We start from the raw sequence: 19,510 nt of genomic DNA on the forward strand, positions 1-19,510 counted from the left end.
AAATTTCATCCTTCAGGTAGATCACGCAAAACTGAAGCCTACTCATACTTGTAGATTCAAGTTAAAAAAAAAACACTGGATTCTAAAACAAGTAATTAAATACATGATATTGCAAAGAAAAAAGTGAATAAAAATAAAATCAGATAAATTAGGGAATGACTGATATGATGGTTAAAATCCTCATCTTAAATATTAAATCCTTCCATTCAATGGAAGGCAACGATTAGTAATGACATATTCTGCTACCGAAAAACAAATACAAAACTTTTCTTATTCAAAACTTCCGAAATTTTATATCAAATACTTCATTCAAATATTCAATATAAACAAAAATGTTTCCTAACAGAAACTTAGAGCATAAAGGATAAACTGTTCCTGAGAGTTCAAATTGAGACTGCATTTCTAATTATGATATAATGCTATGAACAATCAGAAAAATGAATGTTACCTACCATGCAAATTTAAATTTAAGAACATTAGACGGATTGAATAACCAATAAGTCAATTACATCAATTAGTGAACAGAAAAAAGACCTTAGCTAATCGTGAATCTAACACCAAAGAAAAAATTTAAGTCGAATCCACCGCACATCTTATTACATAGAAAAGGAAATGATTAGAGTAAGTCGTATTTAAGTACCTAGTCTAGCTGGGGATCAATTAATTAATCGGTTATAGGGCAGGTCGTGAATGTTGAGATCGGATGTGCTTTCTTTCATCGTTATTCCAGTTCATCATCCGCAAGTGCAAGAGAAGGTGTCAGAGTACCGAAGCTAGGGGGCATGCTGTAGCAAGGGGAAAAGAAAAATGGGAAAGGTGCAATGGATGCTGCATAGTTGAATAATTATCTGGGTGGCACAATGGGCGAGTCCTGCCGACATGAGCGCTGAGTGAGCGGCTCCGTAACTCTGCCCAAGGCAGCCCCCATGAACAGGCACCAGAAGCGACAGCACCGCTTCGCCTCCCCTTCCAACGAAAAGGATGCCCGCACTCGCTTTACCGTTATGTTTTTAGACACCGACTCGCGGAGCAAACACGCAAACGCACGAGCTCGCTTTACCGAGCCTCGCGCACGTAGGGCGAGCAGGGGATTCTCTGTCGCCCGGGGCTACCGCCTCCCCCGGAAAGAGGCACGGGGCGGACCGCGGGCGCGGGTGGGCAGGGAAGCCCGGGCGGTGGCACCTCAGGTGAGACCCGCAGTCTCTCCAGCGAGAGCAGCCCCGGGGCGGTCCCTGCAGCCAAGCCCCAGGCGCGCCCGCCGCCGTCTCCCTCGGCACCCAGCCCCGCTGGCGGGTGGGCGGTGGGCGCTCGGAAAACCCGCGGATGGGGGTGGGGGCCGGGGCGGGGAAGGCGCGCCCATCCATCCCCGTCACCTTTGCGGGCCACACACCACTCGGTCTGCTCCGGCCAGTAAGGAAGAGTTCCTCTCCCAACACCCCCTCCCCGAAAAAAGCAATTCCTCAGGGACTCGCGCTCACCGTGAAATCTTGGGGGCTCACGCCTTACCCCTTCTTCATGCTTCGGCAGCGGTCGCCGGACTCCACCTAGGGCCCCCAGGAGGGTCGGGCTCTGGGGCGGAACCCGCTCAGGGCAGCGGCCCAGGCGCCAGGCCACAGGGAACGCCGCCTGGGGCGCCAACCGGCCGCCGGACCCACCGTGTGCTCGACGCGCGAGTGAACAACACCGCGAGCTGCCGTTCCCCCCGCCCCCTCCCCGCGCGAGACGCTCCACAACCGGGCGCAGGGACCCGCGCCAGAAGCAGGGGGGACTGCGAGACTCTTTCCGCCTATGGTCCCATCCTTGCCCCCCGCCCCAGGAGCTATTCCTGGCCAGTCAGAGGTCTCAAAACTTCAGATTCTCACTTTCCTCTTCAGCCTCCAGTGCCCAGGTGCAGCCGAGGTGGGAAACCCAGCCTCCGCCCACTCCCTCATTAGTGGGGCCGAAGCTCGCTCTTCCCCCCTTTCCTGAGGTTCTGTGGTATTGCCCAATCCTCAGTTTGGGGGAGGGGGACGAAGAGAACACTGCTTGGCTAGGGAATGAGGGAAGATGATAGCCAATTGAATGGAACATCCATTCGGGGGCGGGGTCAAAGAGGGACACGCCCCCGTTCCGCCCCCTCGTTCCAAACTACACTTCCCATTGTGCCCTCTCGCGCTTCCTGCCGCGCTGCACGCTGGGAGTGCAGGACCGCGAGGCCTCAAGGTATTTTGGAACTCGTATTCTTTAGTCAACTAGGTCCTAAAAGTTATAAACTATTATAATTCTCCCTTTTTCCCTAGATAAACTTTTTTAAGCTCTCAGCTCGACAGTAGTTATTCTAATAATAATTAGCTTATTGTTTCAAAATGTAAGACATTATTTCTTAGCAAAGAAAGTTAATGATGTGTTCCATTGCAATCTGTCAGGACCTGGGAGCCTCTTCTTCCGCCCTGGCAGGGTCTCCGCAGAAGATTTGTTGCCGTCATGTCGGCTGCGATTGCAGCTCTGGCCGCTTCCTATGGTTCGGGTTCAGGGTCCGAATCGGACTCGGACAGTGAGAGCAGTCGGTGTCCGCTGCCAGCCGCCGACTCCCTCATGCACTTGACTAAATCGCCTTCATCAAAGCCGTCTCTAGCAGTGGCAGTGGACTCGGCTCCGGAGGTGGCAGTTAAGGTAAGCACTTTTGCTACTAATGCAGTGTGGGAATTGTTGGCTTCAGCTCCAGAACTGCCAGCCGCTTGTTAGGTACCGGGTTACCTCTTTCTCAGTGCTCAGAGATAAGTTGCTAACGTTTGAATTTCTTCTCCTTCCCACATGCATCCTCGGGAGAGGCAGAATTGGAAGTTCGGAATAGCCCTCCGATGCTCTCTGCCCTTGCCTCCCGCCATCAGAAAGCAAGTGGAAGGAGGGGATGAAATTTGAATTTGTGGATTAGGGACATAGCCTGGAAAGTGCAGGTGTAATCTCGGAACATAAGTGAAATTAGATCAGGACTTCCCAAACTAGAGTATTGTGTGAGCAGTGGCCTCGATTTGTCTTATTTTTGAAGAACTAGGTTCTAATCCTGACACCACCACTTATGTGAACTTGGACAAGTTATGCAGCCTCCTCTCTTTCCTCACCTGTACAGTGGAGATCATTTTCAAAACATCTGTCTACATGAAAAGATGAGTGTGAAAATTGAGTGAAATTACACAAATAAAGCATATAGCACAGAGCCAACTAGTGAGAGTGCAGTAAATGTTTTATGATTGTGTGTGTTAATACAGTGAGAAAAAGGCCTTGGATTTGAGAAACAGCTGCATGATCTCAATGGAGGAAGCTGATTAATAAGGCAAGAGTTTCCAGGCAGAGGTGACAGGCAAGCCTGAGAACGCAAAGAGCCTAGTGGGTTTGAAGAACTGAGGAAAAGCTGATGTGTCTAGAGCCTGATGAGAGCATCTACCAATTGGTAGTGTAGGCCCAGTAGAGCCCGAGGTAGGTGATCAGCTCAAGATGTGAAGAGGGGAGGCGGTGTCCAAAAATTCCTTTGTATCATGTCCCCAAGTCTAGTTTAATGACTTAAGAAGTGTTTTACAGGTTTTTAACAAGCTGTATGTGAATTTTACTTTTTAAAAATGGACATCTGTCATGAAAGAATGCTTAGAATCCTCCTAACTTCCTATCAAAACAAAACTTTCCAAACTTAAGCCCCTCCAGTAACCTCCTGAGTCTTCTCCTTTCACAGCTCAGCTTTTTGGAGCTCTCTTTTTGTCTTCGTCTCATTTTCTCCTCAACCCAATGCAGTCTGGCCCTATCCTCTTGGGAAACTACTGTCTGTGAGTGATGTCCCAGGTCTTCCAGTTGTCAAGTTCAGCCATCTGACTTAAATGTCTGCATCAAATGACACTGTTCATTAGTTCCTCTTTCTTGAAACTTTCTCTCCGTTTCACTTCCATGGGGCTCTACTCAGCATTCTGTTCCAATTATTTTACTCTCCCTTTTCAATACTGGTGTTTCCCAGGACTCTGCTCTTAGTCCTCTTTGCATTCCACATATTCTCCCATACCTTCAACCTCAGGCTGTGCTGCTTCTAGCTCAAGGTGAACACCGTGAAATGGTTAGCACAGGCTCTGGAATTAAGACTGTAATTCAAATCCTGCTTCCAGCACTTACCCACCTGGGGACCTTGGATAAGTTACTTAAATGCTCTGTACCTAATTTTTGCTGATCTGTAAAGTAGGAATAACAGTAGTACCTATCTAACAGAATTATAATAATTGTCATAAAAGATGTAAAGCCCTTTTAACAGTGCCACACACAATGAACACTAATTAAATGCTTGCTATCCTTTTATTTCCAGTTCTATCCTCCTTGCTAGCTTACGAACTTGAGAGGTATATAAAAATCTCCCACTGTAATTGTACATTTGTCTTTTGCAGGTTGGCGCTCAGCCACCTCCAATTCAGTGTGTCGGAAAATTATTTTCTTTCCCTCAAAATCCACTTCTGTTTTTCCTATTTTGATCTGTCATCCCACAATCCACCCACTAGTTCAAGCTGAGAACAAAGGAGGTATCCTTTTCTCTTCCTTCTTCCTCAGCCCCTGAAGCTAGTCATTCAATTGATTCTAACATTGCTGTTTCATTAATTTCTCTCATATCAACTCCTTCCTTGCTATTTTCACTGGTGCAGGCTTCATATCTTCCTTATTTCTCCCAGGAGTTATTCTTTTCTTTCTCTTTCAGCCTCTTTGGGTAGTGGGTTCTGTCCACTTTAACTCAATGATATTCATCAAATCTCTCTCTTCTGCTGCCACTGTTTAGTTCAGATTCTCATCATTTCTCTTCAGACAGTTGTAGCCTTCTAACTGATCTTTCTACTTCTTCCTTGTCTCCCAGTTTTATACCCCATTCTTTTCTCCACAGTGCACTTAGAATGATCTTTGTAAATTCCACTTACATCGTATCACTTCCCTGCCCAAAGACACCATGTTGTCCAATGGGTGATTTCTAAGTTTTTTTGGTAGCATGTGAGTCCTGCTATTCTCCCATGCTGAACTCTTTACAAAGCCCCGAAAGCCGAATTTTCTTTCTTCCTCTGAAGATTTTGCCCACGCTAGTCTTTCTGCCTGGAAATCCCTTGCCTAGTGCCTCCTTCCCCCACTCCAAACACTGTGGTCCTTCAGTCTCAGTGTATATGTTTCCTCCTATTTTACCTTAGCCCCTTTATCATATCTTAACTATAGCACTTAGCACATTGCTGTGACTTGTTCATCTTTTTCTTTCCTCTGGACTGTGAGACCCTGGGGTCCAGAGACTCTTGTATCCATTCGTTTGTGTCTCCAGTGCCTAGTACACAAGATTAGGGAAGTATATTTGGTAAGAGAATGGAATGAAAAAGAAAGTCTTGTAAAAGTATGCACATTAAGAATCAGAATTTTAGAGCTGGACATGCAGTGGCAGGGATGGGGGTGTTTGTCTAGAGCTCACTTAGTGCAATCACGAATAAATAAGGGAACCCAGGAGGAAAGGTTGCGTAAGGTACCAGAAGTCCATTAGAGGTAGAGCTGGGGCTAGTCCACCCAGTGGTCTGGGTTCTATGAGAGAGTAGAGGGCATTGCTCATTGTTGGTTTATGAACCAACACTTGTTTATATGAAGGGAAAACAAACTTACACATAGTAAATATAATGATTGCAAATGATTGGAAAATTGGAAAATGACCAAGGGAGATGTGAAGCATGCAAATATATTCATCTGTAGTTGACTAATTGTATTATGATTAATAGCAAGCATTTTGGCAGAGAATACATTTTTGCAGCGTTTTTAATCTATGTTTTTTCTGAGCTGTTTCCTGCAGTTGAGTATCTTTTAATATGTTATTGGTGATTTAATTTTTTTTTCTTTGGAAGCAACTATTGGGTTGTCATTTCCTTTTGATTTTTAGAAGACCTTTACATATTCTGGATACTATCCTTTGTCAATTGTGTGTGTTGCAAATTTTTTTTCTTTTGTGACTTGTCTTCTCACTTTTCCCTGTTGTTTACAAACAATTATTTATGTAGTCTGTGCTTGTCAAATTATTCCTTTATGTATCGGGTTCCTGTTGCTTGTTTGAGAAATCCTTAACTCATAGTCATGAAAATATTCTCTTGTATTATCTCTTGAAAGCTTTTCACATTTAAGTCATTAATCCATATGAAATTAACTTTTGTCTATAGTGCGAACATTCTTAATAATATGGCTTGATAGGTGATAGGGCAGTTCCCTTGCCCTTTTTTGTTGTTTAAGAATGTTTTGGCTGGCTCTTCTTGGCCCTGTAATTCTATATACAGTTTAGAATTAAGTTGGAAAGTTCTGCTAATACCCAGTTGGGATTTTGTTTGGAAGTACATTGAGTCATAGGTCAACTTGGAGATAATGTTATGTCCGTTCATTTGTTTAGGCCTTTTTTTAGTTTTGTTTTGTTTTTTTTCTTCCAAAGTTTGTAATTGTCTCCGTATCAAAATCTTGTACAGTTTTATTGGAGGTATTTCTCGGTGGATCTTATTTTTAGGCTGTTAATAAACAGTATTGTATTTTTCATTTATTTAACTTTCTAACTTAACTACTATGTAAGTACTTTCTACTACTTACATAGCCATATCAGCTGCAAATATGACAGTATTTTTTCTTTCTTTTAATCATTATTTCTTTTATTTATTGTTCTTGCCTTGCCATGCTTACTACCGCCTCCAGGAAGATCTAAAATAAAAATAAAAAGGATGTACCAGGCAAATTTTAACCAAGAAAAAGCTAGCACTGTTTGTGTTAACATCAATAAAAATAGACTTTAAAGCAGAAAGCATTACTGGAGACAAAAGAGTCACTTCATCATGATAGAAGGTTCAGTTCACAAAGAGATATAAAACAATATAAGCTCAAAATATTTCAGCAAAAATTGACAGAACTAAAAAGAGAAATGGACAAATATACAATTACAGTGAGAGATTTTTATATCTCTCAATAATTGATAGAACAAGTAAAAAATATCAGTAATGATACAGAATATGTGAACAACAAAATAAGTAAACTGCATCTAAAGGTCTTAGGGAATATGGCACTTAGCAACACAGAATGTTGTTTTCAGGCACTGGAAACATTTTGAAACATTGAAACGTAATGAAACATTTTTTAAGTGACCGTGTGCTAGACCAGGGATTGGCAAACTTCAGTAAAGGGCCAGACAGTAAATATTTCAGGCTGTGCTGGCCCCATGTAGTTTCTGTCACTTCTTTCTTTCTCTCTTTCACCCTTTCTTTTTCTTCATCTTTTTTTCTTAACCCTTTAAAAATACAAATACCATCCTTAGCTTGTTGGTACAAAAAAGCAGACCGTGGCCTGGATTTGGCCCATACACTGTAGTTAGCCACCCCTGAACTGGAACATAAAATTAGTCTCAACAGATTTAAAATCTTGTTACCGTATTCTCTGGCCACAGTGCACCTACGCTAGAAACTAACCACAAAAAGATAGCTATAAAATTTCCGTATTTGAAAATTGTGAAATTGCAGTTCTAAGCAACTATACATCAGAACATGTGAGGTGCAGCCATGGCAATTTTTTTAAAAGTATAGTCATAAACACATATCACAGAAAAAAAGAAAGGCAGAAAGTTAGTATGCTAGGCATCCATTCTTTTGGATTTTTAAAATCATTACATTATCTCCCTGTGCTTGTTTTAAGTCATGCAGTCAGTTTCTATTCTTTAAGTGGTTACCCCTAGAAAGCACAGCACATTCGATCAGTACTTTCACCTTCTACTGAGCAATGCGAGAACCTTAGAACCCTTGAATTTTATTCACATCCCCTGTACTCCTACTTTAGCTGTTGTTGTCTGGTATAATACATGCACTTACATATACACACACATCCTCCACAAGATGATGGTGAATGATGATGATTCTTACATCTCATATGCAAGATACCACTTTCTGCCTGTAGCACATTCTTTACAATGTCCTTTAGTGAGGATTGACTGGTGGCAAATGCTTTCAGTTTTAGTTTGTCTTTTAAAAAGTTTTGGCTGGGCGAGGTGGGTAGATCGCCTGAGCCCAGGAGTTCCAGACCAGCCTGGGCAACATGGAGAGACCCTGTCTCTAGAAAAAATACAAAAATTAGCTGGGTGTGTTGGCGTGTGCTTCCCAGCTACTTGGGAGGCTAAGGTAGGGGGATCGCTGGAGCCAAAGAGGCAGAGGTTGCAGTGAGCCAGAATCACGCCACTGCGCTCCAGCCTGGGAGACAGAGTGAGACCCTGTCTCATAAATAAATAAATACATAAATAAAATGCTTTCATTTAACTGTATTTCTCGAAGGATATTTTCACTGGGTCGTTTCCTTAGCTGGCAGTTTTCTCGCAGCACTTTTAAGATATTCTACTGTCTTCTGATTTTCATTGTTACTGATAAATCAGCTGTTGGTGTAGCTGTTTCCCTTTGAAAGTGATTTTCTTTTTTCTTTTGACACCTTTTAAGACCCGCACCCCATTTTTTTGAGATATGGTTTCATTCTTTAGTTTTATTATAGGATACACATGTGTAGATTTCTTTTTATTTTTTCTGTTCAGAATTTGTTGGATTTCTTTAATTGTGGATCAATTGGTTTGGAATGTGGACCTCTGGACATTTCTTAGCAGTTGTCAGTTCTTATCACTTCACATATTATTTTAGTCCCATTCTCTCTTCTCTTCTGGAACGCCAATTACACATATTTGTGTTCTCCAGTATATGTATGACAATGAGTATTTTCTGGATAACATTTTTTTTTTTCTTTGAGACGGAGTCTCGCTGTCTCCCAGGCTGGAGTTGAGTGGCGCAATCTCCGCTCACTGCAAGCTCCGCCTCCTGGGCTTACACCATTTTCCTGCCTCAGCCTCCCTAGTAGCTGGGACTACAGGCACCCGCCACCACGCCTGGCTAATTTTTTGTATTTTTAGTAGAGACGGGGTTTCACCATGTTAGCCAATAAAAATTTTTGAATGCAACATTGTAAGGTTTTGCACTTTAGAAATCATGCAGTGGACCCTATTGGATTGCAAGAGTTGGTTATTAAGTGACTTTAAGGTTACAAAAACAAAAGCAGATCTGGCTTTCTCTCATTTCAACCAGTGACTATGTTACTTCCCCCGAATGTATTCTTTGCCTTAGCATAGCCAACTAAAGTAAAATAAAAATTCTGCCTCTAATTTTGAGGCATATTTTTCAGTTTTTTCATGTGTGGTATTTCTTGTATTTGTGAGCTATTCAAATGGACGACCTTTTCCCTCTGCAATCTGTTAAGGGCCAAACTCAGAGGATATCTTTATCTGAAGTTCTGTTCTTTTATATCATTCACCTAAATTCTTCTATTAGGAAGTTTAGTCATTTCTGTTTTCTGGGAGGAAAAAAAACTATGCCATAAATTGATAAGTAACTTATAATAATAATATTTGTGATCCGCTTTACAGTTTACATGGTGTTTTTATGTCTCTTTTCTTATTTGGGCACAGGAAGAAATGTGGAAAAGACTGAAAAGTGAATATTACCCAGTTTTATTCTCAAATTACTTTGAATCAACAAAAAGATAAACTATTTAAACTTATTTGACCCACAGGGTGCCCTTCACTTACTGCATTTTAATTTTTGTGGATAATTGAAACTGAATAGAAATAATTTGTTATTCTGTGGTAATTCCAATTGCATACCTAATTGGTATTGAATGCCTCATGGGTATTAAAACAAGGTTGTGGTATTGTCCAAGTTTTCTAATTAAATTTCTGTAAAATAACAGCCCTTCGTTTTCTTGAGAGTTGTTCAATTTGTTCTATAATTTTAGCAGGAGTCAGAGACTGGGATTTACTTATATTTTTTATTGGCTGCCAGTGTTGCTTATATAAACAGTAATTTCTTAAATTGTACTTTGCATTTAAAAATTGATGTGTCATGATACTCTTCAAAATAATTTCAATTTGGAATATTTTAAATACCCTTAATTGGAAAGATCTCATATCCCATATTATAAAGTGGTTCTAGCAACTATACACTATAAAATCCTTTGGGAAGATATGAATGTGGCTAAGCCTCATGTTATTTTAAGCAGTTTGTCACTATGGGTTGAATATTAAGCGGGAAAAGCATTTAATTTAGCTTTTATGCAGTTTAAGCAATTTGTATGTAACCTGTTAACTTTATAGTACTGAGTTTGCTATTGGGCCATGTGCAAGATAGTATCTTTCATCAGTAAAGATTCTAGTGTTCATTCTAGGGTGATATAGATAATATATGTCATCTTTTCAGTGGCCTAGCATTTGAAACCCCTTTCTTAAGGGTCTTAATTTGAAGAACATCCCTGTTCATCACCCATCTTCAGAAGCTGAAAACCCAGATTATTCTAATTCAGCTCCCTTTCAGCTGAGGCTCAGGACTGTTGGGTGGGTGTATCTGTTGGGCTCAGCCAAACAGATGCACCAACCTAAGCTTTCTAATCTGAAATTTATCCACAAAGAAGCCAGGAAGGAGGACTTAAACTGGCAATGATGGTCAATGTTTTCTAGTTTCTCAGGCCAGCAGTTTCAATAGCAGCATCCAGTGGTAGCCATAGCAGTTTAGTAGTGGTGTTCAGTCATGGTAAACAATTATCCTCACTGGATGGGTTCTGTGATGATTAATTTTGAATTGTGATTTCATCTATTAAGTGTATACTGACCCTTTATTTCTGCCTACTTGTCAAAGCTGATTCTCCACACTTCCTGGTAATTCTAAGAGAAACTCATAAGGATTTTATAATGCTGAATCAGCCTGCTGCTTGCAACTAAGAACCCTGACTGATACACCTAGTTACTCTGCCAGTGATTTTTTAATTTGTCACTAGTTAGGTCTCTTTAACATTGTTCATTGTGGTTACTTTGAGCTCTTCCCCTTCCCATTTATTCTATTAGTAGCTTGGGTTAAGTGACTTAATCCTGCTAACACTTAACCTCACAGATTATATGAAATAGTGTGTCTGCTCTGGTGCTAGCATATTAGTATTGTTAAATTCTTTTTTTTCATATTATTTAGCCTCTTCTAGGGAGCTGTAAACTTATTTATATATTATATAGTCTATTGTCTGTCTCCTCTACTAGAATATAAACTCCACAAGGGCAGGTATCTTTGTCTATTTCTGTGGGCCCAGGACAGTGCCTGGCACATAGTAGGCACACAATCAAAATCTGTTGAATGAATATATGAGTCTGGAGCTCCATGCTTGCTTTATAAATTTGCCTGTACCCTGACTACACCAAGAAAATAAAAGGATCAATTATGATTCCTAACATCTCCAAACATCTGTCATCTATCACCCATTCTTACCTTTGTCATCTCTATTTCATCCCAAAGAGAGCGCTCCTCTTTTCAGAGGCTAATCTTCCAACTGTGTCCTGAATTTTATTCCCTCCTACCTCTTCTAGGGCAACTGTACCTTTATCTGGTCCTTTTTGTCATGTGTCTCTCCCTGCCATCACCTGCCTTCTAGCCTACGATTGACCACATCTTTGACTTAGTCTCTTCTTAAGGAAGAAGAAAAACTTGACCCTGAAAATCCTTCAACCTGACACCCCATCTGTTCTGTTTTTTACCACCAAATATTTTCAGTACAGATTTATATGGTGGTGTTTTTCTAGATCCTCATTTACACCTCTGCCTCTTGCAGCTGGCTTTCCATAGTCCTTATTAACAAAGTCACTCTCACAAAGGTTTTTTGTGACATAATTGCCAAATCCAATGATTGTTGGTCAGCCTTATCCTACTTAATTTCTCTACAGATTTGGCTTTTCTGTCTTCAATTTAATTTAACAAATATTTATTGAATATGTGCTGAATGCCCTGCGTTCTACTGGGCAGTGAGGATATATGATGTACATAAAAGCCATGTGCAACAAATAATATATCACAAGTACTATCAAATAGAGTACAGCATTTTTTTAGGACCACAAACAAAAACCCAACAGTTTTCCTGAGGCAGGAGGAGGGAAGGTATCAGGAAAAATAAGAAGGCGACATAAAATAATAAAGGCATTGCCTAAGGTACAAGGCGGTAACATTGCCTACAGCACAGAAAGCATCAAAGTGCTTGCTATTTTTAAAAATCAGCAATTAGTCTAATATGACAAAAGTGAGGGTGTATTAAAGCAGATAAGGAAGTATTACAATAGGCCAGGCAAGATATAATAAAGCCCTAACTAGGCCATTGTAGCTGGGATGCAAAGAGAGGAGGGTAGAAGTGAGATTACTGGAGAAGTATTCAGAGGTAGAATCAGCAAGACTATGCCTGATTTTTTAGTGAAGATGGAGTCATGGGGGAATGGTAAGTTCTATTTTGGACACAGCATAGTGTTTGATGCTGTGGGACATTCATATAATGAAATTTAGTAGGCAGTTGGATATGTGGATCCAACTACCACGTTGGTGGTCACATAGTTGAGAACACCTGGGGTGGCCTGGTTGTAGTAGGACACCTGCAGGGTGGGAAGCCAAGCTCAGGGGGACCGAGCTAGGGGAGGGTCCTGGGAAGGGGTGGGAGCCCAGTGGGCACGAGGCTGGTGGTGAGTCAGCCTTGCTGGCCTTCTGGGAGGGCAGAATATTCAACCCAACTCCCCAGGGTCTTAGATTACACAGTTGCCCGGCATGACCTCCTCCAGCTGATCTCCCCCAACCCTTCCTCGGGCGCTGACAACCCTGGCTTCCCATACCACACACCACATTGTCATCGTTAGGTGTGATTAAGGCTGCAGATAAAAATGGGGGGTGGTAATTGAAGTCATGAAAAGGATAAGATAGGGTAAAGATATGGGCAGGTTAGAGAGGAGAGAAGCTCAAGGAACCTGATAGGCTCTGAATCTTTAAGAAGTAGAGAAACTAAGTTGCCTGTTTTGATACAGGGGCCGTGGTAAAGTCTTTCTAGAGTGGTCAAATTTTGGAACAGTGAATGTGGGCTTATGGTATTATTTTTCTTGTCGGTTTTTTAGTCTTTGGTCATCAGTTGGTCTAACTCTACCAGATCTTCACTTGTCTGTGGCATTGCTGCTTCTCCAACATCAATATCAGCTTCATGAAATCCCACCTATTTTGCAGAATGTCTGATGTTACTTTGCATTATCTTTGCATTGTGTTAGGGGATATATCCTGCTGTGAACAAGAGGCCAGCAGATTAAAGATGGTGATATGATAGGGATAGTTCAAGGGTTTGGTTATACATTTGTGTGTGCAAAATCCGCCTTGTGTAGTTTACATTTTAGTGGAGAGAGAGAGAGATAATATATATATCCACTGAGGATAAATGTAATGGAGGAAAATAAAGCAAGATAAGGGGGAAGCAGAAAAACTGAGCAGAGACTTAAAAAGAGAGATAACAATCATGTGGATATCCACAGGAAAAACATTTCATTCCAAAAGGAAATAACGGTAAGTATAGAGACCCCGAGGCAGGATTGTTCCTTGGCCTATTCTAGGAATAGCAAATGAGTCAGTGAGGCTGGGGTAAAGTGAGCACAGGCATAGTGCTAGATGAAGACAGAAGTTGGTAGGGGCAGGGGGCTGATCATGGAGGGGAAATTCTCAACCAGTTAGACTCAACTCCGTCATTTTATGACAGCAATGTTATAATACTGACTTTATTGAAATACAATTTGTAGATGATATATAATTTCTTTACAATTTTTAAAATAGAACATGAGTGCACTATTTTACTTACCTTTACTTACTTAAGTAAGGAAAGGTACTTACAATCAAATATGTTTTTAATAGTGAATGTTCAGACAGAGCAATACAGGAAAACAAAAATGCCCTGTAAAACTACTCTAGGGAACCTGCCTACTTCCTGAGAACCAGTGGTTGTCAGGCCTTTGTTAGGCTTTTACTCTGACTGGGGAGGTTACTGGGGGGTTTAGAGCATAGAAGTAGCATAACCTGACTAATATTTTGAAAGAATCATACTATCTCCTGTGGGAAGTGAGGCTGTAGGTGGTCAGGGACAGAAAACAGGGAGACCAGGTAAGAAGCTACTCCAAAAACCCAGATACAAGATGTTAAGTTGAACCACTGCAATAGAGGATGTCAGAAGTGGTTGAATTCTGGATTTATGTAGAAGGTAGAAGACTTGATGATGGATTGGATACAAACTATAAAATAAAGAGGAATCAAGGAAAACTCCAGATTTTTGCCTGAGCAACTGTAAGGGTGGAACTGTGATTAACTAAGAGAAGGCTGGAAGGATTCATTGTGGGAGGGGAGGCCACGAGTTCCCTTTTGGATATATTAAGTTTGAGATGTCTGTTAGATATCCTGGGAGAAGAGATGTCAAGTTGAAGGTTGGATATACAAGTCTCTAGAAATCAGGGGAGGTCCAGGCTAAAGATACCAATTTGAGAATTATCGTATTTGTAAGTGGTGGAGTTATACAAAAGTTATACTACCAGTGATTCTTCAGTGGAGATGAGATGTTTATTTTCAGTAATCTGGGGAATGAATTTAAGATGTTTGAAATATTAACTGAGATTAAAAGACTTTAGATTTAGAAGATTCAGGCCCTGTCACTTCCTTTTGTTTCCTCTCCAGTACCCAACCAAGTGCAATTTGGTTGCATATCTAATACAGTTTGCTGAGTAAAAAAAGAAATACCTCTCTTGAATTTGGCAGTAGAGGTTCGGGTCTTTTGAGTTAATAACAAAGAAGAGTTGGAATCTCTTAAACTAATTTAAGGCTTTGAGTAATGTTAACTTATTTAGTTTTAAATTTAAAAATTTTAAATTGTTAATAAAGTCAGTATTTCAAAAAGAAAATTTTTTATGTATTTTAACCTCTAACTGTATACATTAATTTTATTAGAATTATTAATCATATGATAAGTTATAACCATAAAATAGATGTTAAAGATGGCTAGTGTGACTTTAATGTGGCTTCTAAAATAAAATAGTCATTTATCAGATCATTAATATTTATTTGGTATTCTTTTTAGGAAGATTTGGAGACTGGAGTTCACCTTGACCCTGCCGTCAAAGAAGTTCAGTATAATCCTACCTATGAGACCATGTTTGCTCCTGAGGTAAGAAAACATATTTAAGGTTCTGACTTTTGCTAAAGAATTTAAATCATAGTAGATAATTAGGTACAGCAGTGAATTTTTAAAAGTTTTATCACATAAGCATACTATTTAAGTTTTTAGAAAATACATGCTTCTTTTTTTTTTTTTTTTTTTTTTGAGACAGAGTCTCGCTCTGTCGCCCAGGCTGGAGTGCAGTGGCGCAATCTGGGCTCACTGCAAGCTCCGCCTCCTGGGTTCACACCATTCTCCTGCCTCAGCCTCCCGAGTAGCTGGGACTACAGGCGCCCACCACCACGCCTGGCTAATTTTTTTGTATTTTTAGTAGAGACGGGGTTTCACTGTGTTAGCCAGGATGGTCTCGTTCTCCTGACCTCATGATCTGCCCTCCTGGGCCTCCCAAAGTGCTGGGATTACAGGCATGAGCCACTGCGCCCAGCCGAAAATACATCCTTCTATTCTCCAAAAGTTTAGGTAGTGTGCTTTTGTGAAAATACTTTTAAAAATCCACTAGCTGCTTATCTGTCTACATACAGATGTCTGACAACATGGAACTATGTCTTTTGAAAAAGGAAATCTGATTCTTAAATATGAACTTAGTTGACATCTTCCTCTCAGTCTTCATGAGGGAGTATTATAATTAACCATAAAGGAAAATATTGGGGCTTACCAGCATCAATATGTAGTATATTACAAAACATCTAATTACAGATGCCCCTGAAGTGTCATACTGATGCACTGCCAGAAAGTAGTCACAGTGTTTGATGCCTGCTCTGAATAAAACAAAGTACTGGATTTTTTTTTCCGTCTCCTGATGAAAAAAACCAGAAACCGCAAATATTGTTCATTTAAGAAAGTCTTTGAATATTATCCATTTAGGGAAGTTTACAGAAAAGATTAAATTTCTAGATATTTTGCCTTTTAAAATGGAAAAGAATGCTTGATTGATGAAATAGAGATGCCAGAAAATGGTAATTATAAAACCAAGAAATACAGCTTCGGTTGATATCAGAATCTTTAAGAAGCACTTTCAAGATGGAGGTGAGGAGCTATATCTTATGGTATCTTGGGGGAAAATGATGTAACATTTTTCATTTTGTAGCATAAATTAGCCCTTTTGTGACATGTTAGAGTCAGAGCTGTTTCATATAGTACTTTTCCTGCCTAGGTTTCTGTATTCACTTAAAAGATGACCATTGAAGTGTGTAGCACAGCCAGAGATGTCAGTGCTTGTGTTTAGACAGAGCTGCAGCGATTCACTGGGTCTGCACTTAGCAAAAATCTTCCCATGCTCTGACACGACGGCACATTTTAATTTTTATTCCATTGTGTCTTAAATCCTTCTAGCATATCAGACTACTGGTGGTCTCATATCCATTGGCACCATTTTAGCCACCCCACTGAAGAGAGGTTGTGTATTATATGTAAATATATGTTTCATGATTTTTTAAATGAAAAGTACTTTAATAAAATGGAGCCATTGAATTAGGAAAATAAGAAAATTTGGAAGCATTCTGATATGTAACATTCTCATGTCATTTTATTTTCTCTGAAGCCTGCTTTTTTCATGAGTTCTTAAATTTCATGCATAACTAATACATTGCTGTGTAATTAGTTTCCAAACTTTCAAGAAAAATTTAAAAGACCAGTTAAAATTTTTTTGTCATTCTCTTTGTGGGATTTCAGTCCTTTAATGTTCTTTTTCCTCGGGTTGGAGAACCTCACATTAAATGTATAAATTAGTTTATGTGAGGAGCACTACAGTACTTCTTTACAAGGTAAGAAAGGACTGATAGGACTTAAAAGGGAAGCAAAATTATAATTGTTCCTGGTTGCCAAATGAATCCTCTGTAACTTAACAAATTTTGAACTTTTGTCTTCTATGACTAGGATGTGTATCACTTGGCAAAGTCTGGAAAAGTATCACTAGGAACTTCACCAGTTTAAATTTTAAGTTCCTGTATTTTGAGTATCCATTGTTAGAAACAAGATATAATCCCTCTCCTCAAGCTAGTGTTTACCAGAGAGTATGTGCTGTTTGTTGGTTTGGTCAAATGTGTTTTTTTAAAAAGATAGAGACCAGACTATTTCTTATTATGCCTCTAAAGTACTACTCAAGCTTAAGGAAAAATTGCATCTGGTTGTAAATACTTTTAAAAATTCCCTGAAAGAAGTAATGTTTGAATTGGGCAATTCAATCCAGGTCAAGAACATGAGATTTGGAGTTAAGCGGAATACTTATTAGCTCTGTGTAACCTTGGACGTTCTTAGTTTTTTCGTAGGTAAAATGAAGATAATTTTTATCTTATTGAATTATAAAGATAAATCAGATAATGTATGATATAGTTAAAAAATCCTTCCGGCACAGAGTAGGCATTTAACAAATGGTCCCATCATTGTTATTTTTATTAATTATTGGCATTGGTGGCTAGGTAGGCTTTTATGAGGAGAGACTTCAAGAAGAGAACAAATAGCATGAGCCGAATCATAAAAGATCTAAAGAACAGGAATGCCCGAGTCCTTACCAGAAGAAAGAATTGAGAGATAAGACTAGGATGGTACTTTGTATAACATTGCGCAAGGCTTTGGGGGCCAAGGTGAAGAGTTTTATCTTGATTTAATCAATGATAAATAGATTTGTGAGGGTCTTAAATAGGGGAGTAGCATAATCAAAGCTGAATTTTTAAGAAGGTTTGTTTGGTATGAGTTTGCATTATGGAAAAGAACAGGGATATAGATTAGTGAAATAAAGCCACCATTTATTACTGTATGCCAGGTACCATACTGAAGGATTTACATACCTCATCTCCTTCAGTCCTCACTAAAACCCTATGAAGTAAGTACCTGTGTCCTTATTTTATAGCAAGGAAACCAAGTCTTAAGTTATACTGCCAGCAAGTGGCAAATTTAGAGATTTGAGTCCAGATCACTCTTAATTATCTCCCTATAATTGGAAGACCAGTTTGAAGGCCACTATGGAGTTTGCAGGGTAACCCCTATGCCTTTGACTTTGCTAGTTCTGAACATTTACTCAATTGCTTATTTTATTTTATAAAATGTTGTTTCTCTCTTCTGACCAAGGACTTTTCCCAAATTGTCTAGCTGGTTATACAGATAATTTTTCTCACATAATGGATAGAACTCGAAGACATAGTAGCCATTGTTTTAGTCTAGTAATTTCTTCATTTCACTCAATTCTTTTTAAATCTGCTTAGACAAAAATGTATTAATTACCTTCTATAAACTCATAAAATCCGTAAGTCTCAGGAAGAATTCCAGACTCTTTAAAATAGTAGTACTTCAGAATAGAAAAAATATAAAAGTTAAGAGAAAAAAAAAAACACCAGTTACTGTTAAAAATCTGGCTATAAAGGCTGCTATAAATATTAATGTTATGATGCACTTTAGAAATCATATAGCTCAAATCTTCTATTTGTAGATGAGGAAACTGAGACCGAAGATCATAGAACCAGCACTAATGAAATTTTCTCATACTAATATTTTTATGCCTTACTAGATATGACATAATATCCACTAATAAAATTGAATTGTGGGGATCTTCTCTTAATTTGCAGGAAATAATTAACAGACTCTTCTCACCTTAAAATTTGTTTATAAATCTTTTAAACAATAATGACTGCAGTAAATATGAATGAAAAATGTACCAACAATCTAGTATACTATTATATGTTCAGTAATTTGGGTTATTTTTCTTTATGTGAACTTAGAACTATGATTTTATTTAGCCCATTTTTAGTAGTATAAATTGTCTTAATTCCTGCAATGTTATAATATGCTGCTAAAATGCTGACTCACCAATACTCTACCGACTGAAGATTTTTGAGATCCACATCCTTATAGTATCAGATCTCTGAGAGTTATCAACCAGCATCTTCACAAATTAAGAGTGCTTTTCTCCCAACCCTGTAAGTAAACCACTACTTCATTCAGTTGACAGATGTTTAAGAATACTTTTCCCTTGGGAACATCATACATACTTTGGGTGTAGTGATCTGAATTAGTATTTACATACTTTTTAATAAATTAATTTTTTAATTAACAAAAATTGTATATATTTACAATGTACAATGTGTTTTTTTAATATGTATACATTGTAGAATGGCTAAATCAAGCTAATTAACATATGCATTACTTCATGTACTGATCATTTTTTGTGGTGAGAACACTTAAAATCTACTTTTAGTGGTTTTCAAGAATACATTGTTATTAACTGTAGTCACCATGTTGTACAATAGATCTTTTGAACTTATTCCTCCTAACTGAAATTGTACATCCTTTGACCAACATCACCCAAAACCCCTCCATCCCATTCCATCCCCACCCACCCACCCACCCAGCTCCTGCTAACCATTCACTCTCTGCTTCTATGAGGTCAACTTTTTGAATCCCACATGTGGGATCATGTGATACTTGTCCCAGCACCTGGCTTATTCCACTT

At 39.3% G+C, this 19,510-nt stretch overlaps 3 protein-coding genes across 25 annotated transcripts in view; 1 reads left to right on the forward strand and 2 right to left on the reverse strand.

Moving 5' to 3' along the window:
• Window positions 1–2,115, reverse strand: part of WASF1 (WASP family member 1) — a 77,143-nt gene extending 75,028 nt beyond the window's left edge. For 10 of the 22 annotated variants that reach the window (XM_009451738.5, XM_009451732.5, XM_063811954.1 and 7 more), the window contains exons 1-2: window positions 1,479–2,115; window positions 641–785 (exon numbers count right to left, since the gene is read on the reverse strand). The gene's annotated coding sequence lies outside the window, so the exon portion shown is untranslated. 22 annotated transcript variants of the gene reach the window in all.
• Window positions 1,060–19,510, forward strand: part of CDC40 (cell division cycle 40) — a 52,947-nt gene continuing 34,496 nt past the window's right edge. Inside the window, exons 1-3 of one of the 2 annotated variants that reach the window (XM_054686888.2) lie at window positions 1,060–1,187; window positions 2,406–2,652; window positions 14,968–15,054. In XM_054686888.2, coding sequence (XP_054542863.1) covers window positions 2,464–2,652; window positions 14,968–15,054 — 276 coding nt within the window. In that variant the 5' untranslated portion in view covers window positions 1,060–1,187; window positions 2,406–2,463. Of the gene's footprint in view, window positions 1,188–2,078; window positions 2,203–2,405; window positions 2,653–14,967; window positions 15,055–19,510 lie in introns of those variants that run through there. The other variant, XM_518687.8, reaches the window with a different exon arrangement.
• The window catches only part of METTL24 (methyltransferase like 24), a 172,736-nt gene continuing 160,444 nt past the window's right edge, over window positions 7,219–19,510 (reverse strand). Inside the window, exon 7 of the mRNA XM_016956145.3 lies at window positions 7,219–7,282. The gene's annotated coding sequence lies outside the window, so the exon portion shown is untranslated. The remainder of the gene's footprint in view (window positions 7,283–19,510) is intronic.

The sequence above is a fragment of the Pan troglodytes genome, chromosome 5 (genome assembly GCF_028858775.2).
Source record: "Pan troglodytes isolate AG18354 chromosome 5, NHGRI_mPanTro3-v2.0_pri, whole genome shotgun sequence".
Lineage (NCBI taxonomy): Eukaryota > Metazoa > Chordata > Mammalia > Primates > Hominidae > Pan > Pan troglodytes.